This window comes from Coloeus monedula (assembly GCF_965178545.1).
Source record: "Coloeus monedula genome assembly, chromosome: 1".
NCBI classification, from domain to species: Eukaryota; Metazoa; Chordata; class Aves; order Passeriformes; family Corvidae; genus Coloeus; species Coloeus monedula.
The window spans coordinates 160,744,553-160,768,886 of NC_138781.1; the positions used below are offsets into that span (position 1 = coordinate 160,744,553).

The 24,334-nt window shown below is 58.4% G+C and overlaps 1 protein-coding gene across 1 annotated transcript; it reads left to right on the forward strand.

Moving 5' to 3' along the window:
- Positions 1–382: 382 nt before the first annotated feature.
- On the forward strand, positions 383–13,093 carry EPPK1 (epiplakin 1; the record flags this gene model as incomplete). Its single annotated transcript, XM_082281259.1, has 1 exon — positions 383–13,093. One exon carries the CDS (start codon positions 383–385, stop codon positions 13,091–13,093), a length of 12,711 nt encoding a protein of 4,236 aa, XP_082137385.1.
- Between the last annotated feature and the right edge of the window lie 11,241 nt (positions 13,094–24,334).

The following is a 24,334-nucleotide window of genomic DNA, read 5'->3' on the forward strand; positions in this document are numbered from 1 at the left end:
TGTTCTCCAGGGCTGGGGCAGCTCTGCAGGTGGGGCCTCACCTGAGCAGGGCAGAGCGGCAGAATTCCCCCCTTCCCTGCTGCCCACGCTGGGGGGTCAGCCCAGGGCACAGGGGGTTTGGGATCCCAGTGCACGTGGACAGGGCATGTGGAGCTTCTCATCCAGCGGCTCCTTGAGTTTGGCCAGATCCCTCAGGATGGCACATCAGGTTTAAACATGCTCAGCCTTTGGCTGTCACTTCCTCCTGCCTGAGAATATTTAAGTTTCTGACTTCCCTGTATTTAACACGCAAAGCATAAAGAAGTTGATTTCTCACTGAGCTTTCCCACTCTCCCCTCTCTCTCCAGAGTCCTGAGAGCTGTGGAAGGCGTGCAGCAGGAGGATGGAGAGCAAGCCAGCAGTGAATGGCCACGCTGTTCCCAGCTCTCCCGGGGAAGACATGCCAGGGACAAACCACTTGTGCCAGGACGTGATGTCGTGCAAACAGCAAAAAGCAGCTGGCAGGGATGTGGCGGGTCCGGATGCGCTCAGGGAACCCTCGGAGACAGCTGGCAGCATTGCAGGCGTGTACGTGGAGGCTTCAAAGAGGATAATGAGCTTTTATGAGGCCACCAGAGAGCATCTACTGAGCCTGGATTCAGCCCTCTACCTCCTTGAGGCCCAGGCAGCCACAGGCTCCATCTCCAACCCGGTGGGGAACTGCCGTGTCCCCGTGGCAGAAGCTGTGCGGATGGGGCTGGTGGGGCTGGAGCTAAAGGAGAGGCTGCTCTCGGCAGACAGAGCTGCTACTGGCTTTGTGGACCCCTACACGGAAGAGAAAATCCCCCTCTACCAGGCGATCCAGAAGGAGCTGGTGGGGAGGGAGCAGGGCATTCGCCTGCTCCAGGCCCAGATGGCAACCGGAGGCGTCATCGACCCGGCCACCGGCAGCCGGCTCCCGGCAGATGTGGCCTGTGAGAGGGGATATTTGGACGAAGAGATGAGCCAGCTCATTTCTGACCCCAGCAATGAGGACAGCAAAGGGTTCCTTGACCCCAGCACTATGGAGAAGGTCTCTTACTCGGAGCTTAGGAAGAGGTGTGTTGTGGATCCGGCCTCAGGCTTCCTCCTCTTGCCACTGCAAATCACATTCCCAGGGCTGGGAGGGAGGGTGAGCAGCAGGGACCTGATGGACTCTGGCATCATCAGCCCTGATGTGTTCCGAGGCCTTGAGGAGGGAAGGATCTCTGCCCAGGAGGTGGCAGAGAATGACATTGTTCAGCACTTCCTGCGTGGGACAAGGAGCGTGGCTGGTGTTGTCTTGCCTTCTGGGGAGGAGAAAAGCCTTTACCAGGCACTGAGGGAGCATCTCCTTGTGCCTGGTGCCGCTCTCATGCTCCTGCAAGTCCAGGCCTCCACTGGCAGCCTGACAGACCCCCTAAAGAACAAAAGCTACTTCGTGGATGAGGCTGTCAGGGCTGGTCTCATTGGCCCAGAGCTTTATGAGAAACTGTCTTCGGCTGAGAAAACCATCACTGGATACAGAGACCCCTCCACCGGGGAAATGCTCTCTCTGTTCCAAGCCATCAGGAAGGGTTTTGTTCCCAGGGATCATGGCCTGTGCCTTCTGGAGGCTCAGGTGGCCACGGGGGGTGTGATTGCTCCGGGCAGGCACCTCCGTGTCCCCATGGAGACAGCCTGCGAGTGGGGGTATCTGGACGAGGCCACCAGACAGCTCCTCTCCAGCCCTCCTGACGATGTGAAGGGGTTCTTCGACCCTGGCTCCAAGGAGAAGCTGAGCTACACGGAGCTGCTCCAGCGCTGCGTCACCAATCCCAGCACAGGGCTCCTGCTGCTGCCGCTCAGTGGGGACAGCCGTGAAGGATCCCAGGGAACACTCACCTTCTTTGACCACAGGACCCAGACGGCTCTGGAAAACACAGAGGTACCCATTGCTGCAGGGAAATTCAAGGGCAAGTTGGTGTCTCTCTGGAAACTGCTCTTCTCCGACTACATTCAGGGTGAGCAAAGAGCTGTGCTCGCTCAGCAGTTCCTGGCAGGAACGCTCTCCCTGCAAGGACTGGGAGAGGCCCTCAGAGCTGCCATTGAGGAAAAGGCTGCTAATGTCACCTTCAAGGGCCTGAGGGACCAGGTGACGGCTGACCAGCTCCTGAGCTCGGAAATTATCAACAAAGACTTGTTTAAGAAACTCAAGGAGGGAGAAACATCGGCCAAAGAAGTCGTCAGCATGGACACTGTCAGGAAGTACCTGCAGGGCACGGGAAGCATCGGTGGGCTGCTGCTCCCCGACTCCCAGGAGAAGATCAGCATCTACCAGGCAAAGCGGAAGGGACTTCTAAGGCCAGGAACATCTCTGATTCTCCTGGAGGCACAGGCTGCCACGGGGTTTGTCATTGACCCAGCTGCCAACAAGAGGTATTCTGTGGAGGAGGCTTTACGAGCAAACGTCATTGGCCCGGACGTTTACGACAAGCTGCTGGCTGCGGAGAAATCTGTCACTGGCTACAGAGATCCTTACTCAGGGAGTAAGATCTCCCTGTTCCAGGCCATGCAGAAGGAGCTGATCGTAAGGGATCACGGCATCCGCCTGCTCGAGGCCCAGATCGCCACCGGCGGCATCATCGACCCCGTGAACAGCCACCGCATCCCTGTAGAGGTGGCCTACAAGCGTGGCTACTTCGACAAGAAGATGAATTTAATCCTCTCTGACCCCAGCGATGACACCAAGGGCTTCTTCGACCCCAACACCCACGAGAACCTGACGTACCTGCAGCTGAAGGAGAAATGCATCACCGAGCCCTCCACCGGGCTCTGCCTCCTCCCTCTGAACAGCAGGAAGCGGCAGTTCATCGACGAGGCCACCAGGCAGCTGTTCAGGAGCTCCTGGCTGCCCGTCAGGTTTGGGCGCTTAAAGGGGGAGAAGGTCTCTGTGTGGGACCTGCTGAACTCCGAGTACTTCAGTGAGGGGAGGCGCCGGGAGATTTTCAACCACTTCCAGCTGAGGAAGCTCAGCCTGGAGCAAATCCGACTCATGTTGGAGGAGGAAATGAAGAAATGGGCCTCCATCAAGTTCCCGGCCATGAGAGGCAATGTGAGCGCTTATCACCTGATGGAAACTGGTATCATTGACAGGGCCCTGTTTGAGCAGGTGCTGGAGGGATCCGTCACCCCAGAACAAGTGCTGCACATGGACTCTGTCAGGAAGTACCTCTATGGCTCGGGCAGCATTGGGGGGATTGTGCTTCAGCCATCCAACCAGAGAATGAGCATTTATGAGGCCATGAAGCAGAACATCATGGTGCCAGGAGTAGCCCTGCCCCTGCTGGAGGCCCAGGCTGCCACGGGCTTCATCATTGACCCTGTGAGCAACCAGAAGCTCCGTGTGGATGAGGCTGTGAGGGAGGGCGTCATTGGGCCAGATGTCCACGAGAAGCTGCAGCACGCGGAAGGGGCCGTGACAGGCTATAAAGACCCTTTCACAGGCAAGAAGATCCCCCTTTTCCAGGCGATGAAAAAGGGCCTGATCGCGGACAAGCAGGCCATGCAGCTCATGGAGGTGCAGATGGCCACAGGAGGCATCATTGACCCAACGTGTGGCCACTACATCCCCCTCAAGTCAGCCCAGCAGCGAGGGTGCCTGGATGAGGACACAAGCAAGGCCCTTTCCAAGCCTAGTGATGACCACAGAGCCTTCTGCCTCCCAGACAGCAAAGAGAGCGTGACCTATGCTGAGCTCATCCAGCGCTGCCAGAAGGACGATGTCTCCGGCTTCCACTTGCTGCCTCTGGCACAGACAGCTGCTCCTGCCTACACTGATGAGCAAATCCAACGGATTTTCAAGGAAACCATGGTGAAGGAAAAAGGAGTCTCCCTCTGGCAGCTCGTGCACTCAGGGTATTTCACCGAGGAACAGAGGAGCAACTTCATGGAGAAGTTCCGGTCAGAGAAGCTGTCGCTGGAGCAGCTGGTCGCTCTTGTGCTCAGACTGGTGGGGGAGATGGAGATGAAAGCCAAGACCCAGATCTCCCTGGAAGGCCTAAGGGGCAGTGTCCCTGTGGTCTGGCTGCTGGACGCGGGCATCATTTCTGAGAGGACGTTTGAAGAACTGGCTCAGGGTGTAAGAACTCCCGAAGAAGTGGCTGCAATGGAGAGTGTAAAGAGGTACTTGCAGGGCACAGGCAACATTGGTGGAGTCTTCATAGAGGCATCCAAACAGAAGATGAGCTTCTATGATGCCATGAAAAACAATCTCCTCCTCCCTGGGGTTGCTCTGAGGCTGCTTGAGGCTCAGGCAGCCACAGGATACCTGACTGACCCTGCAACAAACCGGAGGCTCAGCGTGAGGGACGCCGTGAGAGCAGCTGTTGTTGGAGAAGAGCTTAGCGAGAAACTCCTTCTGGCTGAGAGGGCTGTGACGGGCTACACAGACCCCTACACCGGGAGCTCCATCTCCCTGTGCCAAGCACTCAGGAAAGAGCTCATCCCCCTGGCAGAGGCTGTGCCCTTGCTGGAGGCCCAGCTGGCCACGGGAGGGGTTGTTGATCCCATCCACCACCTCCACCTGCCGCTCCAGGCTGCCTGCAGGTACGGCTTCTATGACGAGGACCTGAACCAAACCCTCTCTCAGCTGGATGACAGCACCAAGATATTTTTTGACCCAAACACCAAGGAGAACGTGACCTACCAGCAGCTGAAGGACCGGTGCATTCGTGAAGCTGAGTCGGGTCTGTGGCTCCTCCCTCTGTCAGAAAACGCAATGTTCTGTGTGGATGAACAGACCATGAAGGTGCTGAAATCTGTGACTGTTTGTGTCAACGTGGGGCGGTTCAAAGGACAGACCGTGTCTGTCTGGGACCTCCTCAACTCTGAATACTTCTCAGACAGCAAGAGAAGAGAGCTGGTGCAAAAGTACAAAGATGAGAAGACTGAAGTGCTACAAGAAATCACAACGATCATCACCACAATCATCCAAGAGACTGAGGCACAAGGCAAGAAATTTGCTTTCAAGGGCCTGCGGAAAAGAGTGTCCGCCAGTGACCTCTTCCAGTCCCAGCTGATAGACAAAAAAACCCTCGATGAGCTCAACCAGGGGAAGAAAACAGTCAAAGAAGTCACTGAAATGGAGTCTGTCCGCAGGTACCTGGAGGGCAGTAATTTCATAGCAGGGGTCCTTATACAGCCAAGCAATGAGAAGATGAGCATCTACCAGGCCATGTGGAAGGGCATCCTGAGGCCAGGGACCGCCCTGGTGCTGCTGGAGGCGCAGGCAGCCACCGGCTATATCATCGACCCCGAGAAAAACAAGAAGTTTTCAGTGGAGGAAGCATTAGAGGTGGGTCTGATCGGAGGAGAGATTTTTGAAAAGCTGCTCTGTGCAGAGAGAGCTGTGACGGGCTACACTGACCCCTACACCAAAGCCCCAATGTCCCTGTTTGAAGCCATGAACCAAGGGCTGATTGTGAAGAGCCACGGCATCCGCCTGCTCGAGGCCCAGATTGCCACCGGTGGCATCATCGACCCCGTGCACAGTCACCGTGTCCCTGTGGAGGTGGCCTACAAGCGTGGCTACTTCAACCAGGAGATGAATCAGATCCTCTCTGACCCCAGTGATGACACCAAGGGCTTCTTTGACCCCAACACCCATGAGAACCTGACGTATATGCAGCTCCTGGAGAGATGTGTCCAAGACCCAGAGACTGGGTTGTACATGCTGCAAGTTGTAAAAGAGAGAGGAAAGTACTTCTACATTGATGAGTCTACAAAACAGGCTTTGCGCTCAAAGCTCTTTCAAGTGAAAGTTGGAAAATTTAAAGGCCAAACAGTTTCTGTCTGGGAAGTCCTCTGCTCTCACTACATCTCAGAGCAGAAAAGGAAAGACTTGGTGATGCAGTACAAAAGCAAAACCCTAATGCTGGAAGACCTGATATCCCTCATCTTAAAAATCATTGAGGACACAGAGAGAAAAGGAGAAGCCCTCAAGGTCAAAGGACTGCGGGGGGAGGTGTCGGTATCAGAATTGTTCAACTCTGAGATAATTGACAAGAAAACTCTGGATCAGCTGCAGGATGGGAGTCTCACACTTGCCAGCCTCACAAAGAGGGACACCATCCAAAGGTACCTGGACGGCACTGGGTGCATTGCTGGGGTTCTCCTCCCATTGAGGAAAGAGAACATGAGCATCTACCAGGCGCTAAAGAAGGGCCTCCTCACAGAGCAATGTGCACTGGGGCTGCTGGAGGCACAGGTGGCCACTGGCTTCCTCATTGACCCCCGGAACAACCAGAAGCTCTCTGTGGACGAGGCCGTCTCGTCTGAGCTGGTGGGCAGCGAGCTGCGCGAGCAGCTACTGTCGGCAGAGAAAGCTGTGACAGGATACACAGATCCTCAAACAGGAAATAAAATATCTCTCTTCCAGGCTGTGAGACAGAAGATAATAGCCAGGGATCGCGGCATCCGCCTGCTCGAGGCCCAGCTTGCCACTGGTGGCATCATTGACCCCAGGCATAGCCACCGCCTGCCCACGGAGGTGGCCTACAAACGTGGACACCTGGACGAGGACACGTTCCTCCTCCTTTCAGATCCAGATCATGGTAGCAAAGGCTTTATAGATCCAAACACTCATGAGAAGATCAGTTACAGCCAGCTCCTGCAGAGGTGTGCCAAAGACGGGGAGAGCGGCTTGTACCTGCTGCAGGTCCTGGAAAAGGAAGGCGACTATTTCTACATTGATGAGCAAACAAAAAATGCCCTGTTGTGTACAAAGGTCCAAGTGCCTGTGGGAAAATACAAGGGACAAGTGTTATCGCTGTGGGAACTTCTCTGCTCTGAGTACATCACAGAGGAGAAAAGAAAAGAACTGGTGAAAAAATACAAAGTAGAATCCCAACATATTGTGCAAGGACTCATTGAGACAATACTAAAGATCATTAGAGAAAAAGAAGAGGACAGAAGTGATGTCTGGTTCCAGGGAATCCGACAGCAAATTACAGCATCAGAATTGCTCAGTGCACAGATAATTACAGAGGAAACAATGGAAAAACTCCAGGAAGGAAAAGAGACGGCACAAAAAATAGCACAAATAGATAGTGTAAGGAGATACCTTGAGGGAACTGGAAGCATTGCCGGCGTGCTGGTGCCCTCCAAGGCTGAGCCTGGCAAGATGGAGAAGATGAGCATCTACCAGGCCATGTGGAAGGGCATCCTGAGGCAGGGCACGGCGCTGGTGCTGCTGGAGGCGCAGGCGGCCACCGGCTTCCTGGTCGACCCAGTCAAGAACCAGAAGCTCTCTGTGGACGAGGCTGTGTCCTCTGGGCTGGTGGGCAGTGAACTACAATACAAACTTCTCAGTGCCGAGAGAGCCGTGACGGGCTATACCCATCCCTACACAGGACAAAAGATGTCCCTGTTCCAGGCCATGAAGAAGGAGCTGATCGTCAGGGAGCACGGCATCCGCCTGCTCGAGGCCCAGATCGCCACCGGCGGCATCATCGACCCCGTGCACAGCCACCGCCTGCCCGTGGAGGTGGCCTACAAGCGTGGCTACTTTGACCAGGAGATGAGCCAGATCCTGTCCGACCCCGGCGACGACACCAAGGGCTTCTTCGACCCCAACACCCACGAGAACCTGACGTACCTGCAGCTGCTGCGGCGCTGCGTGCCTGACCCGGACACGGGGCTGCTCATGCTGCAGCTGATGGACAAGGGCTCCGTGCTCTACCAGCTGACCGAGGATGCCCGCAAAGCCCTGCAGGCCGCCCGCACCACCCTGGCGGTGGGGCTCTTCCAGGGCCAGAGCGTCAGCGTCTGGGAGCTCCTCTTCTCCCGCTACGTCCCTGACCACCGGCGCCAGGACCTCCTGCGCCAGTACAAGGCGGGGACGGTCACCATTGCAGAGATGATCGACCTCCTCACGGCCATCATCACCAGGGCTGAGGCCCAGGGCCACAGTGCCAACGTGGCCCCCAAGTCCGCAGAGAGAGAGGTTCTGCCAGAAGCCATCCAGAACGGCAGTGCCGCAAACTCCCAGAAGGAATTGGAACAGAAGCGGGAGCGAGAGCGGGAGCAGGAGCGACAGCAAGAGCAGGAGCTGGAGCGATCCCTCAAGTCTTACACCGTCGAGGTGTCGGCAGGCGGCTTCCACGGCAGGAAGGTGTCCCTGTGGGAGCTCCTCTTCTCCAAGTTCGTGTTGGAGGCAAAGCGTCGGGAGCTGCTGGGGCAGTTGCGGGCCGGGAGCCTGGCGCTGGCCGAGCTGGCCACGCTCCTCACCCTCCTCGTGGAGGAGGCGACGCAGCGCAGCAGCAGCGTGAAATTCACAGGCCTCAGGAGGCAGGTGAGCGCCTCGGACCTGCTGGACTCGGGCATCATCGACACGGACACGCTGGCCGACCTGGTGCAGGGCACCAAGACGGTGCAGGAGGTGACGCAAATGACCTCGGTCAAGCGCTACCTGGACGGCACGGGCGTCATCGCCGGCGTGCTGGTGCCCTCCAAGGCCGAGCCGGGCAAGATGGAGAAGATGAGCATCTACCAGGCCATGTGGAAGGGCATCCTGCGGCAGGGCACGGCGCTGGTGCTGCTGGAGGCGCAGGCGGCCACCGGCTTCCTGGTCGACCCAGTCAAGAACCAGAAGCTCTCTGTGGACGAGGCTGTGTCCTCTGGGCTGGTGGGCAGCGAGCTGCACGAGAAGCTGCTGTCGGCCGAGCGGGCCGTGACGGGCTACTCTGACCCCTATACGGGCGACAAAATCTCCCTGTTCCAGGCCATGAAGCAGGAGCTGATCGTCAGGGAGCACGGCATCCGCCTGCTCGAGGCCCAGATCGCCACCGGCGGCATCATCGACCCCGTGCACAGCCACCGCCTGCCCGTGGAGGTGGCCTACAAGCGTGGCTACTTTGACCAGGAGATGAGCCAGATCCTGTCCGACCCCGGCGACGACACCAAGGGCTTCTTCGACCCCAACACCCACGAGAACCTGACGTACCTGCAGCTGCTGCGGCGCTGCGTGCCTGACCCGGACACGGGGCTGCTCATGCTGCAGCTGATGGACAAGGGCTCCGTGCTCTACCAGCTGACCGAGGATGCCCGCAAAGCCCTGCAGGCCGCCCGCACCACCCTGGCGGTGGGGCTCTTCCAGGGCCAGAGCGTCAGCGTCTGGGAGCTCCTCTTCTCCCGCTACGTCCCTGACCACCGGCGCCAGGACCTCCTGCGCCAGTACAAGGCGGGGACGGTCACCATTGCAGAGATGATCGACCTCCTCACGGCCATCATCACCAGGGCTGAGGCCCAGGGCCACAGTGCCAACGTGGCCCCCAAGTCCGCAGAGAGAGAGGTTCTGCCAGAAGCCATCCAGAACGGCAGTGCCGCAAACTCCCAGAAGGAATTGGAACAGAAGCGGGAGCGAGAGCGGGAGCAGGAGCGACAGCAAGAGCAGGAGCTGGAGCGATCCCTCAAGTCTTTCACCGTCGAGGTGTCGGCAGGCGGCTTCCACGGCAGGAAGGTGTCCCTGTGGGAGCTCCTCTTCTCCAAGTTCGTGTTGGAGGCAAAGCGTCGGGAGCTGCTGGGGCAGTTGCGGGCCGGGAGCCTGGCGCTGGCCGAGCTGGCCACGCTCCTCACCCTCCTCGTGGAGGAGGCGACGCAGCGCAGCAGCAGCGTGAAATTCACAGGCCTCAGGAGGCAGGTGAGCGCCTCGGACCTGCTGGACTCGGGCATCATCGACACGGACACACTGGCCGACCTGGTGCAGGGCACCAAGACGGTGCAGGAGGTGACGCAAATGACCTCGGTCAAGCGCTACCTGGACGGCACGGGCGTCATCGCCGGCGTGCTGGTGCCCTCCAAGGCCGAGCCGGGCAAGATGGAGAAGATGAGCATCTACCAGGCCATGTGGAAGGGCATCCTGCGGCAGGGCACGGCGCTGGTGCTGCTGGAGGCGCAGGCGGCCACCGGCTTCCTGGTCGACCCAGTCAAGAACCAGAAGCTCTCTGTGGACGAGGCTGTGTCCTCTGGGCTGGTGGGCAGCGAGCTGCACGAGAAGCTGCTGTCGGCCGAGCGGGCCGTGACGGGCTACTCTGACCCCTATACGGGCGACAAAATCTCCCTGTTCCAGGCCATGAAGAAGGAGCTGATCGTCAGGGAGCACGGCATCCGCCTGCTCGAGGCCCAGATCGCCACCGGCGGCATCATCGACCCCGTGCACAGCCACCGCCTGCCCGTGGAGGTGGCCTACAAGCGTGGCTACTTTGACCAGGAGATGAGCCAGATCCTGTCCGACCCCGGCGACGACACCAAGGGCTTCTTCGACCCCAACACCCACGAGAACCTGACGTACCTGCAGCTGCTGCGGCGCTGCGTGCCTGACCCGGACACGGGGCTGCTCATGCTGCAGCTGATGGACAAGGGCTCCGTGCTCTACCAGCTGACCGAGGATGCCCGCAAAGCCCTGCAGGCCGCCCGCACCACCCTGGCGGTGGGGCTCTTCCAGGGCCAGAGCGTCAGCGTCTGGGAGCTCCTCTTCTCCCGCTACGTCCCTGACCACCGGCGCCAGGACCTCCTGCGCCAGTACAAGGCGGGGACGGTCACCATTGCAGAGATGATCGACCTCCTCACGGCCATCATCACCAGGGCTGAGGCCCAGGGCCACAGTGCCAACGTGGCCCCCAAGTCCGCAGAGAGAGAGGTTCTGCCAGAAGCCATCCAGAACGGCAGTGCCGCAAACTCCCAGAAGGAATTGGAACAGAAGCGGGAGCGAGAGCGGGAGCAGGAGCGACAGCAAGAGCAGGAGCTGGAGCGATCCCTCAAGTCTTACACCGTCGAGGTGTCGGCAGGCGGCTTCCACGGCAGGAAGGTGTCCCTGTGGGAGCTCCTCTTCTCCAAGTTCGTGTTGGAGGCAAAGCGCCGGGAGCTGCTGGGGCAGTTGCGGGCCGGGAGCCTGGCGCTGGCCGAGCTGGCCACGCTCCTCACCCTCCTCGTGGAGGAGGCGACGCAGCGCAGCAGCAGCGTGAAATTCACAGGCCTCAGGAGGCAGGTGAGCGCCTCGGACCTGCTGGACTCGGGCATCATCGACACGGACACGCTGGCCGACCTGGTGCAGGGCACCAAGACGGTGCAGGAGGTGACGCAAATGACCTCGGTCAAGCGCTACCTGGACGGCACGGGCGTCATCGCCGGCGTGCTGGTGCCCTCCAAGGCCGAGCCGGGCAAGATGGAGAAGATGAGCATCTACCAGGCCATGTGGAAGGGCATCCTGCGGCAGGGCACGGCGCTGGTGCTGCTGGAGGCGCAGGCGGCCACCGGCTTCCTGGTCGACCCAGTCAAGAACCAGAAGCTCTCTGTGGACGAGGCTGTGTCCTCTGGGCTGGTGGGCAGCGAGCTGCACGAGAAGCTGCTGTCGGCCGAGCGGGCCGTGACGGGCTACTCTGACCCCTATACGGGCGACAAAATCTCCCTGTTCCAGGCCATGAAGAAGGAGCTGATCGTCAGGGAGCACGGCATCCGCCTGCTCGAGGCCCAGATCGCCACCGGCGGCATCATCGACCCCGTGCACAGCCACCGCCTGCCCGTGGAGGTGGCCTACAAGCGTGGCTACTTTGACCAGGAGATGAGCCAGATCCTGTCCGACCCCGGCGACGACACCAAGGGCTTCTTCGACCCCAACACCCACGAGAACCTGACGTACCTGCAGCTGCTGCGGCGCTGCGTGCCTGACCCGGACACGGGGCTGCTCATGCTGCAGCTGATGGACAAGGGCTCCGTGCTCTACCAGCTGACCGAGGATGCCCGCAAAGCCCTGCAGGCCGCCCGCACCACCCTGGCGGTGGGGCTCTTCCAGGGCCAGAGCGTCAGCGTCTGGGAGCTCCTCTTCTCCCGCTACGTCCCTGACCACCGGCGCCAGGACCTCCTGCGCCAGTACAAGGCGGGGACGGTCACCATTGCAGAGATGATCGACCTCCTCACGGCCATCATCACCAGGGCTGAGGCCCAGGGCCACAGTGCCAACGTGGCCCCCAAGTCCGCAGAGAGAGAGGTTCTGCCAGAAGCCATCCAGAACGGCAGTGCCGCAAACTCCCAGAAGGAATTGGAACAGAAGCGGGAGCGAGAGCGGGAGCAGGAGCGACAGCAAGAGCAGGAGCTGGAGCGATCCCTCAAGTCTTTCACCGTCGAGGTGTCGGCAGGCGGCTTCCACGGCAGGAAGGTGTCCCTGTGGGAGCTCCTCTTCTCCAAGTTCGTGTTGGAGGCAAAGCGTCGGGAGCTGCTGGGGCAGTTGCGGGCCGGGAGCCTGGCGCTGGCCGAGCTGGCCACGCTCCTCACCCTCCTCGTGGAGGAGGCGACGCAGCGCAGCAGCAGCGTGAAATTCACAGGCCTCAGGAGGCAGGTGAGCGCCTCGGACCTGCTGGACTCGGGCATCATCGACACGGACACACTGGCCGACCTGGTGCAGGGCACCAAGACGGTGCAGGAGGTGACGCAAATGACCTCGGTCAAGCGCTACCTGGACGGCACGGGCGTCATCGCCGGCGTGCTGGTGCCCTCCAAGGCCGAGCCGGGCAAGATGGAGAAGATGAGCATCTACCAGGCCATGTGGAAGGGCATCCTGCGGCAGGGCACGGCGCTGGTGCTGCTGGAGGCGCAGGCGGCCACCGGCTTCCTGGTCGACCCAGTCAAGAACCAGAAGCTCTCTGTGGACGAGGCTGTGTCCTCTGGGCTGGTGGGCAGCGAGCTGCACGAGAAGCTGCTGTCGGCCGAGCGGGCCGTGACGGGCTACTCTGACCCCTATACGGGCGACAAAATCTCCCTGTTCCAGGCCATGAAGAAGGAGCTGATCGTCAGGGAGCACGGCATCCGCCTGCTCGAGGCCCAGATCGCCACCGGCGGCATCATCGACCCCGTGCACAGCCACCGCCTGCCCGTGGAGGTGGCCTACAAGCGTGGCTACTTTGACCAGGAGATGAGCCAGATCCTGTCCGACCCCGGCGACGACACCAAGGGCTTCTTCGACCCCAACACCCACGAGAACCTGACGTACCTGCAGCTGCTGCGGCGCTGCGTGCCTGACCCGGACACGGGCCTTTATTTCCTTAATATTTTTAGAAAATAATTGTAAAACTTTTTTAGTTTTTTCCTTGTTTTTGCCTTGCACAAGAATGTTGCTTTTGTGAATAATTCTTTTGCTACTGGTCTTTGTCTTTCTTTTTCAAAGTGTTTTTTTACCTTCTATGATCTCAGTGAGGGAATTTCCTCCGTGATCTGTTTCTTTTACCACCAGCCATCTACATCAGGTGCTGCTTTGAAGTGCCTCCCTCGAGCAGTGTTGTTGCAGTGCATTGTGCCTTTTCCTTTGCTCGCCTTTCAGGAACAGAGGAGCCAGTCTGGGTTATCTCAGGTCATTTTGGTGAAGTGTGTCATCCTCATTTTCCTCACACAAGTTTAAGTGCATATCTTTGTTCCGTATGGGTGGTGCTGTGAGTGGTATTTTTATTCTCTTCCTCTGTTTTCTTGCATATGCCAGCTATTTTCCCCAGAAGCTTTGCAGGACAATATTTGGGTTGCAGGTTTTCAAGCCTGAGTTTTGCCTGGAGAGCAGATTTCCACATGGGCAGGATGCCAGGCTTGCGTTGGGTGTCACTGGTGTGGGACACATCATCTCTGTTTCCTCTCCATGCCTCAGCCTGCCCTGCTTTTCTGGGGGTGTCTGGAGTACAAACAGCCTCAGTCCAGAGCGGTTTGGTCTCTTGCTGTGCTTTCCTTCCCTCCATGAAGCCTCTGTGGGGATGGATCCTCACAGGAGCTGAGAGTGTACGTGGCTGTGCTGTGCTTCCAGTCTGTCCACCCACAGTGGAGCCTCCATTCCCTCCTGCTCCTTCTGTCCTCCCGTGTCCTGAGCTGACTCAGCCCACATTCCGTGCTCCAGGAGAGGAACAGCCCCGAGCCACTCTTCCATGGAGTTCAGGGATGAATAATTCTATTGCTGTTTAATAGAAGGAAACTTACCCTCCTTAAATGTGCTGCCTTGGGCTGTTTGCCTTAATTAACGGTAATGTCCTAGAAAATTGACTTTTGGCCAGAGCTTGTACAGCTGATACCTGGGAACAAGTGTAGAGGAGCTGTGGGACTCCTCACTGTAACCTGCTGTGGAGCCCGAAGAATTGCACAGGCTCAGAAAGTGATGGGACAAATTAATGGGAGAGAAGTCACAGAATCATGGAATTGTTTGGGTGGGAAGGGACCTTCTCGTCCCACACCCTGCCATGGGCAGGGACACCTTCCACTATCCAAGATAGCTACAAGCTCCATCCAACCTGGGGATGGCTTCCAGGGATGGGGCAGCCACAGCTTCTCTGGGCAACCTCTGCCAGGGCCTCCCCACCCTCACAGGGAAGAATTCCTTCCAACATCCCATCTAAACCTACTTTCTTCCAATTTGAAGCCATCCCCCCTTGTCCTGTCACTCCAGGCCTTTGTCCCAGGTCCCTCTCCAGCTCTCTTACAGCCTCCTTTAGTTACTGAAAAGCCACAACAATGTCTCCCAGGAGTCTTCTCATCCTGGAAACTCAATTCTCCTTTCCATGGAGGTGAGCAGGAGCAGCCGGTGTCGGGTCACTGGGCTGTGTCTGTGCTGCTGCTGTGACATCCGACTGTGTCGGTGCCAGCGCGGTGTCCCTGTGGCTGCTGCACTGTGCCATGATTTGGGACACTCCCAAGGACAGGGCACAAGCCACCTTGGGCTCTGGCAGCGCCCAGACCTGGGCCGGGGACCGGCAGGTGCTGAGCTGAGGCCTCCAGGATATTAAACACTGAGCCTGTGGACCTTGTCCTCCGTGCCACACTCCCTCCTCCCCTGCCTCCCTCCCCACCTTCCTTCCCAGTCCTTACAGCCATGGAATCATTTGGGCTGGGAAAGCCCTGTGAGACCATGGAATCCAACTGCTCCCCCAGTACAACCAAGGCCACTTCTAACCCAGGTCCCCACGTGTCAAATCCACACGTTTATTGAACACTTCTAGGGATGGGAACTCCACCACTGCCCAGGGCAGCTGTGCCAGGCCTGCACAGCCCTTTCCAGGAGGAATTTTCCCAATATCCCTCCTGAACCTCCCCTGGCACAGCTTGAGGCCATTTCCTCTTGTCCTGTCCCCTGTGCCCTGGGAGCGGAGCCCGACCCCCACCTGGCTGCACCCTCCTGTCAGGGAGTTGTGGACAGTGAGAAGGTCTCCCCTGAGCTTCCTTCTCTCCAGGCTGAGCTCCCCGAACTCCCTCAGCCTCTCCTGGGGCTCCAGACCCTTTCCCAGCTCCATTCCCATCTCTGGACACACAGGCAGCACCAGGGCTGGGGAGATGAGAGACTAGAGCATCTCTGAGGGATGGGCTGAGGGAGCTGGGCCTGGTCAGCCCTGAGAAGAGACAACTGAGAGGGGACCTGTGTAATGAAGGGAGGTGTCAAACCAGGCTCTGCTCCATGGTGCCAACCACAGGACAGGAGGCAATGGGCAGGAACTGATGCCCAGCAAGTTCCACCTGAGCATGAGGAAGAACTTTTTTCCTGTGCAGTGACCGAGCACTGGAACAGAGACCAGAGCGGGTGTGGAGTCTCCCTCACCAGAGACATTCCAGAGCCATCTGGACACACTCCTGTGCCATGTGGTCTGTGATGACCCTTCCTGAGGACCCCCACTATGGGTCCTTCCAGCCTGACCCATCCTGGTATTCTGTGAGTCTGGGATTTTGTAACCCCACCGTACCCAATCCAACCCACAGCCCCACTGTGCCCGGGGCACATTTGAGGATCAGCCGCTGAGAAAACTGAAAGTGGAAAACACAAGAACCAAAGGCCCTGCTGAGGCACAGGTAGAGACTCACCTCTCCCCCTCCATCCCTCCCTCGCTGCAGCCCAAAGCCGACCTGCTGGGGAAGCCCTGGGTTCCTTTTGGTGGCGGTGCAATTGGAATACCTCGTGTTCCAGCTCTCTGCAGCACAGCAATCCTCCTGGATTCTTGGGTATTGGGAAGATTCCTCCCTGGGAGAGTGGGGAGGCCCTGGCAGAGGTTGCCCAGAGAAGCGGCAGCTGCCCCATTGCTGGAAGTGTCCAAGGCCAGGTTGGATGGAGCTTGGAGCAACCTGGTCTAGCAGAAGGTGTCCCTGCCCATGGCACTGGATGATCTTTAAATTCCCTTCCCAAACCGTCCTGTTTGTCCATGACTCCTGAGCTCCTGGCAGAGGCACATCTGCCTTTGCTCTCTGGACACATTTGGGAGTGCTTGGCCAAGCACCACGAGCTGCCACAATTGGCACAGGTCTTCAGGTCCCCAGAGACCACTGCCCACATCTGGTCTGGCCACAGTGGCCATGTGTGTGGTGGCACTGTCCTCCTGAAGGTGTTGGTGGCCAGGTGCCCCGTGAGCTGAGCCAGGGGTAGAAGGCTCAGCTGGGGGAGTGCAGGCTCAGCCACCCCAGGCAGAGCAGCCACTTTTATCCAGTGACGATCTCTGGGGCAATGTTTCCCCTGTCTGCTCTCAGCAGGACGTTCTACCAGCACCAATCACCTGTGTCTTGGGGTGACTTTATGATGTTGTATCCCATATCGCTGCCCTATGCCCAGAAATTAATTCTGTGTCTTTCTATGCCTTTAAACTGAGCCTGAGAGGAGAGAGAGAAAAGTGTACTTTTTCAAAGCAGTTTGCAGTTTGTTTTCATGTTCCAAGGACACAGAGATAAAACCTGTCTGCTTCTGCAGCAGCGGGAGCGGGAGGAAGCAGCTTTCCAGCCAGTTTTTGGCTTTCTTTTTCTCCAGAGAGAGACGGAGAGTTGAACTTTTGTTTTTCTGGGACTTCGTTTTTTCCTTTTTTTTTTGTCTGCTGGATGGTTTCAACATCAGGATACATTGGGAGGAATTTCCACTGAGGCTTTGGCCCTGGAGGTGGGGCCACCACCCCATCCCAGCTCCAAGGATGGGGAGAGAGAGACTACGGAAGGACTCTGAAATTTTCCCAGGTTTTCTCTCTACAGTGAGAGGTATTTATTTAGCAATAGTATCTTTTTCCTGTGTGTTTGTTAAATAAATACTTTTATCTCTTTCACTTTCCTTTGAGGAAAATTCTTTTTTTCCCTGAACCTGGTGGGGGGAGGGATGGTTGTAACCTGCCTTCTCTCAGAGGATATATTTCCAAATTTGCCCAAACTGGCACAACCTGTCACCTGCGTCCTGGGAGAGGGGGATGGCACAGATGGCTGACCCTCAGAGAAGGGCAGTGGAGCTGCATCTTTGGCCAGCTGGGCAGAAGGGCAAAGCCCACCAGCTCCAGTTAGATCTGCACGTCCTCCAGTGCCCAAGGTGAGCTCCAGAGATGCCCCCACAGCCTCAGCTGTGGGGGGCTCGGGGGCTTGGGGTCCCCATGGAGCAGGCACTGAATGAGCAGAGCTCTGTCCATACCTGTGCCCTGTCCCAATGTGCCTCAGGGGAAAACAGGAGTGTGGCTGGGGGCAACCTGGGCCAGATCTTAAGCATGTTCCTTCCCCTCGCTGTGCTCCAGAGCTGCTGAGGGAAACTTGGCTGCCAGGAAGCCAAAAAATAAGCAAGTTCCTTGGGAAGGGTGAGGGAAGCATTTGCAGCCATGGTGCACCACTGGCACCACCCCCGTGACCCGACACCATCCCTGCAGCTCTGGCACCACCCCAGCACGCCCAGATTATCTCCCTCCCGGATCCTGCCACAGGCCAGGTGCCCTGAACCCCAGGAAAATCCTGGCCGATCCCTTTTTCCCAGGAATCATGAGTCGGGGAAGAGGATACTTGATAGTCCGTTTCCCACAGAGATCAGAGTTGTGCAATCTCTCCCAGCCAGAATAAAGAGCATTTTTGTCTGTGCCCGTGTCTGCCTGTGCCCGTCCCCTGGGCGCGGGGCTGTTTTGAAAGGGAACATTTTTGTTATTCTTTCCTCCGGAGGCGCCGGCGCTGAGAACAGGCGGGGCAGGGGTGGGGGCCAGCGGCACCTGCAGGGGACGGCAACACCGCCGAGGGTCCAGCCCTGCCGAGGGTCCAGCCCTGCCAAGGGGACGTTCCCCCTCGGGCCCAGCTCTGCCCGCTCACGCAGCTCGGCGGGTCCCGAGTCACTCCGCACCTGCCCGGAGCTCGCTCCCGGCGCACGGCCGGCTCCACGCCCTGGGAATGCCGGCGCACGAGCTCCCCGCCGTGGGTCGGGCCAGGCAGAGGGGCACCGGGTGCTGCCGGATTTCTCTGGTTACCGGTGTCCCCTGTGTGACAGACAGAACTCTTTCAGACAAACTGGTTGAGCCCTGCGCTCCTCGTGGTTCCCTGGGATTGATGCCTTAAACCGGCTGATTTCTGGCCAGGTAAGGCAAAACGCCGGTCAGAAGCAGATCCTCTGATAAGGATTCCTTCTGATAAGACACCGCTGACTCGGCTACGGCAGCACGAGGAGCAGGGCCAAACAGCATCATGGCATTAGAAGGGACCAGAAACCATCAGAGACCCCCAAAGACCCCCGAAGCACCCCCCGACTCATTTCGGAGGCTTCCTCCAGAGGACAGCACGATTCACAGTGTTGCATCCAGTAGTGTAAAATTGCCCTCCAGGGGAAACACCTGGACACCCCCACCTAAAGCTGAATGTAAATTAACCCACTGGATTCCTGTTTTGTGGGCCCCCACCCCTGATGGATGGAGACTGTGACCATCAGTCCGACCACGGCCACCGAAATTGCAATGGTCAAGTCTCCTCACTGGGTGATGGGTGGTGGGTGATACCTTTCCTCTCCATTATCTACTGTCCCTCCCTTCCTTCCTTCCTTCCTTCCTTCCTTCCTTCCTTCCGAATTCCGAATTCCGAATTCCTTCCTTCCGAATTCCTTCCTTCCTTCCGAATTCCTTCCGAATTCCTTCCTTCCTTCCTTCCGAATTCCTTCCTTCCTTCCTTCCTTCCTTCCTTCCTTCCTTCCTTCCTTCCTTCCTTCCTTCCTTCCTTCCTTCCTTCCTTCCTTCCTTCCTTCCTTCCTTCCTTCCTTCCTTCCTTCCGAATTCCTTCCTTCCTTCCGAATTCCTTCCTTCCGAATTCCTTCCTTCCGAATTCCTTCCTTCCTTCCGAATTCCTTCCTTCCGAATTCCTTCCTTCCTTCCGAATTCCTTCCTTCCGAATTCCTTCCTTCCTTCCTTCCTTCCTTCCGAATTCCTTCCTTCCTTCCGAATTCCTTCCTTCCTTCTCCTTATATACATTCCTAAGCAATATACTTCTAAATTTTTATAGGTGATAACCGAAACAGCCACATCCTTCCTTTCCACTGAAAGGAATTAAAGCAATCACATTGTTTCAAAATAACCCTGGTCATGTATACACGGGTCATTCAGTGTCGTTTCACTCTGATACACCCCGAGGGGTGGATTAATAAGAACCCTGCCGTGCTCTGCCTGTGCACAGATGTTTCCTAGGGCTGTCCAAGTGCAGGGGCTGCCATCCCCACGTCCAGCATAGGCTCTGTGCATCACCCTCCACAGGAAAACGCCCTCAGCAGCCACAGGTCCAGAGGTTCAGGGACCAATGCTCCCGGGACCAGCTGGAAGGGAGCCGGGAGCAGCGTCAGCACCTGAGCTCTGGCACCGGAGGTTTCCCAAATCAATCACTGAAGGAAAACCCTCCCCGAACACCCCAGTGCTGAAACATCCTTGGGAAAGGCATTTCCCAGCCCTCTGATGTGGTTTGTGGCTGCTTCAGCCAAGACTCCCACACCTTCCGGCAGGTGAGGCTGCGGGGCTGTGGATGCCCGAGCCCAGGTGTGTCCCGGGAAGCTGCAGGACCAGCTGGTGAGTCAGCGAGCGCAGGGGCATCCCCGGGGTCTGTGCCCCTCTCTGTGCCCCAGGGAGCTGCGGAGGCAGCGCACAAATGTTTCAGGGGCTCCCCCAGACCTGCACTCACCTGGTGTTACTTTTCAGCATAAAAACATCAGCCCTTTCTAACACCTGACATCTTCGAGGCCACACGGGCACAGCGGCGAGGCAGCACTGGCAATCCAGTGCCACTGATTCATGGAATCACACCCGAGCCCAACTGTTCCCCCAGCACTGCCAAGGCCACCACTGTCCCATGTCCTGAAGTGCCACATTCACACAGCTGTTAAATCCCCCCAGGGGTGGGAACTCTACCACTGCCCTGGGCATCCATGCCAGGGCTGGACAGCCCTTTACTGGAAAGATATTTTCCCAATATCCCAAAAGAACAATAATAATAATAATTTTTAAAAAGTATGTGTTATATATATTAATAATTCCCAATAACCTGAGGTCATTTCCTTCCATCCTGTCCCTCGTTCCCAGGGAACAGAGCCCAGTCCCCACCTGGCTGAACCCTCCTATCAGGGAGTTGCTGAGAGCAAGAAGGTCCCTCCTGATGTGACATGAACTGTCCCCAGATGTGATACTGTCCCCTCCCTGCCTCCTGCTGCGCACAGGACGTGCGGTCACTCAGGGACCTGTGGTGCCACCTTGCACAGAGGCACAGGGCCCTGGCAGGTGCCAGAGCACGTGCCAGGGGGGTATCAGGCAGCTCAGCTCTGGCTGCTCATGGGGCAGCTCTGGGAAGCTCCAGGATGTCCCTACAGATGGTCCAGCTCCCAGGGAAGGGGAGAGCTGGGGCCTCTGCAGGTCTACTAACTCCCCACGCCTGAAGCAAAGTGGTAAGCCAACGTTCTCCCCAGTCAACCCAGCACAGTCTATTTGTGTTCGCACAAGTGTCCCGCTCCTGGCACTTCAAGGAAAGTGACACGTGGAATCACTGTGTTCAAAACCCAAACAGCAGCTGCTGCCCCAGTCACAAACCTCTGACCACGTTCACAGCGCAGGAGGCCCAGCGCCAGCCCCAGTGACACATCAGCTGCTTCCAGAGGGAGAAGATAAAACAGGCAAAGCCATGCATTGCTTGAAGGGACAGCGGCTCCCAGGATCCCTGCAGGTCTCCGCCGGTGCAGCTGAAACCCACAGTGCAGCACTGCGGGGATCCACATCATCCACCCACCGACGGGTCTGCACAGCCTGGCTGGCACTCCTGGACAGTCTCCTCTGCAGGAAGTCTCCAGGACTTGGCACAGACTGGGAGCAGCCTAAGGAACAGCTTGCCTGTGGGGTGGACAGCTTATAGCCCATCCTCCCCATGCAGCTCTTTCCAAAAGCTCGGGATTAATCCCTCAGTCCTCAGGGAGAGCCTGGTTGGCTCTCCACCGGAGAGGGGATGACCTGGGAGGGGCACGAGGAGAGGCACCGGCATTTCCACATGACCCAGCTCTGTCAAAGGCACCTGTGAGGTGCCTGTGAGGGAGGTGGGGCTGCTCCGAGCCCGGAGGAGGTGACGCTCAGACCAACTCGCTGTGGATGATGTTTGTCATCGGTGACACCGGCTGCCCCGGGCAGCCAAGGGACAGCAGGTCCGTGTGGCTGCTGTCTGCTCTGTGGGCACATCCCACATATGCAAGTGGTCAGAGGAGTCATGCCCTGGATTCTGGAGAGTGTCCCAGAGTGCTCTCCACAGCTGTAACGGGACCAGGGCTCCGGTGCCGTGGGACACGTCCACTGCGGGGACATAAAGCACAGCCTGTCTGTCAGCGGCAAAGAAACCTCCGAGGGAAGCTGCCAAATGCTGGCACTTCAGGGGCATCTAAACGAGCTGTGCCAGCTCCATAGAGTGCTCTAGAGCCACTGGCACACTTTGGAGGAGTGTCCTGCATGGCCATGGCTGTGGCCAAGGAACAGTGGGGAGGACCAACATGGGGTAACTTGGTGCTGCCACACTCAATGGGCCAGGTCTGTGCATGGAGCCTGGGCTGAACTGAGCGGAGCTGAGCAAACAGAGAGGTGGGATCCTACTGCCTGAGAAGGCCAGGTGACCCTGCACCCCTCGCACTCTCTCCTGCCAAGGACGCAGCCCAGGAGGAAGCGTTGCTGCAGCCCGCCTGGAATGGCTGAACCTATGGTGAAACAACAAAATCACCGTGGAATCACAGATGGGTTTGGGTTGAAGTATCCCTAAAGCTCATGCAGTCCCAAACCCCTGCCATGGGCAGGGACACCTTCCACTACCCAAGGTTGCTCCAAGGCCCATCCAACCTGGCCTGGAACACTTCCAGGGATGGGGCAGCTTCTCTCGGCAACCTGCGCCAGGGCCTCACCACCCTCACAGGGAAGAACTTCTTCCTCTAAATAAATCCCTCCTTTTTCAATTAAAAACTGCCCCCCCCCCCCTTGTCCTGTCACTCTCTGCCCGTGGTAAGAGAAATGCAATTAACGAAGTTCCAGTTACGCCGCAATTACCAAGTGCAGCATCAGGCAGGCTGAGAGCACATGTCAGGCAGGGAAGGGCTTCGGAGCAGGGAGCGAAGACACCAGGACCGGATCCTGTACCCACCTCTCCTCCGAGGACAGGGGACCTCCTGCCCAGGTGTGTTCCCTGGAGCCAAACCCCCGCGGTGAGTCAGAGGGAAAAGCTCTCTGTGTGCTGATCAGCCAGTCTGGCGAGCGCCTACGCGAGCAGGAATGTGCTCCTGGAGCAGGACATCCAGGAAAGGCAGGGCCGGGGCCGGCAGCCCCTCCTGCACGCGGGGCACCGAGCCACGGCCACGCGGGGCAGTCACACACCCGGCTGTGGGCAGCTGTCCGTGCTGCCTCGCCCACGCCTGGCACACGCACTGTCACAGGTGTCCCCACTCACGGGGAGTCACCCACGCCTTGCACACGCACTGTCACACGCGTCCCCACTCACGGGGAGTCACCCACGCCTTGCACACGCACTGTCACACGTGTCCCCACTCACGGGGAGTCACCCACGCCTTGCACATGCACTGTCACAGGTGTCCCCACTCACAGGGAGTCACCCACGCCTTGCACACGCACTGTCACACGCGTCCCCACTCACAGGGAGTCACCCACGCCTTGCACACGCACTGTCACAGGTGTCCCCACTCACGGGGAGTCACCCACGCCTTGCACACGCACTGTCACACGTGTCCCCACTCACGGGAAGTCACCCACGCCTTGCACACGCACTGTCACACGTGTCCCCACTCACGGGGAGTCACCCACGCCTTGCACACGCACTGTCACACGTGTCCCCACTCACGGGGAGTCACCCACGCCTTGCACATGCACTGTCACACGTGTCCCCACTCACAGTCACCCACGCCTTGCACACGCACTGTCACACGTGTCCCCACTCACGGGGAGCCACCCACGCCTTGCACACGCACTGTCACACATGTCTGCACTCAAAGGGAGTCACCCACACTTTACACGCACTGTCACACGTGTCCCCACTCACGGGGAGTCACTCACACTTTGCACACGCACTGTCACACGTCCCACTCACGGGAAGTCACCTGCACACAGAGTCACACCAGAGCCCACACAGTCACACACACACCGAGGCACACACACCTGTGCAGGTTGACAGGAGCACAGACACTGTCACGAGTGTTCCCATGCACATCCGTGGCCAGCACTGTCCCTTCTCTGTCAGCCCAGGCATGGCTACAGGGACAGGCTTGGTCTCTGTCCCGGCCGGGGTGCAGGGACAGCTGCAGGATGCTGGCTGCAGCTCCCAACCAGCCAAGGGACTCAGCCGGGGCAAAGGCAGATCCAACAAGCCCAGATCCGTGGAGACCCCCGTGGCAGCTGGGACCAAGGGCAGGGCTGTCCACAAGCAGCTGTGCTGTCAGAAAAAAGTGGTGGCTGAGTCCAGAAGCCTCCTGGAAAGAGACGTGTCCCACGTTTTGCAGCGGGACTGCTCCCCGTGCCCCAGCCCCTGCCACCTCAGGGGTCCTGGGCTGTGGCTCCGTGGTCAGTGCAGGTCCGTATCCCAGGTATGCTCCGGTGTGTCAGCACAGGGCAGGGCCTCCCTGCCGTCCCCAGGGGCGGGGGAGGGAAGGATTTAAATTGGGCACTTGCCTCCTCTGCTCACCTGGCTGGCAGTCGGCGGGAGGAGGAGGAGGACCAGGACCAGGACCGGAGCCTGCCGGCGATCCAGCCGCTCTGGATACACGTCCAGGAGGTAGGACAGAGCCCACCTGGGGGTCACCGAGGCCACCACAGGGGGCCTGCACGGGAAGAGGGGACCTCACCTCTATCCCAAACTCCAGCGCGGAGAGGAGGTGGCTGCTGAAACTCTGGGGATGGGTGAGCAGGAGATCTCCAGGCAGAACTTGGTCCTTTCTGGGAAGGGACAAAGTGACCGAGTGGCACCAGGGCTGACTGGAACTGCTGCCCTGCGTGATGTGTTTTGTGTCGCCAATGCTTCAGCTGAACTGGGATGCGGGAGGGAAACAGCCGGAGGCCGTGGCTGGAGCAGTGGG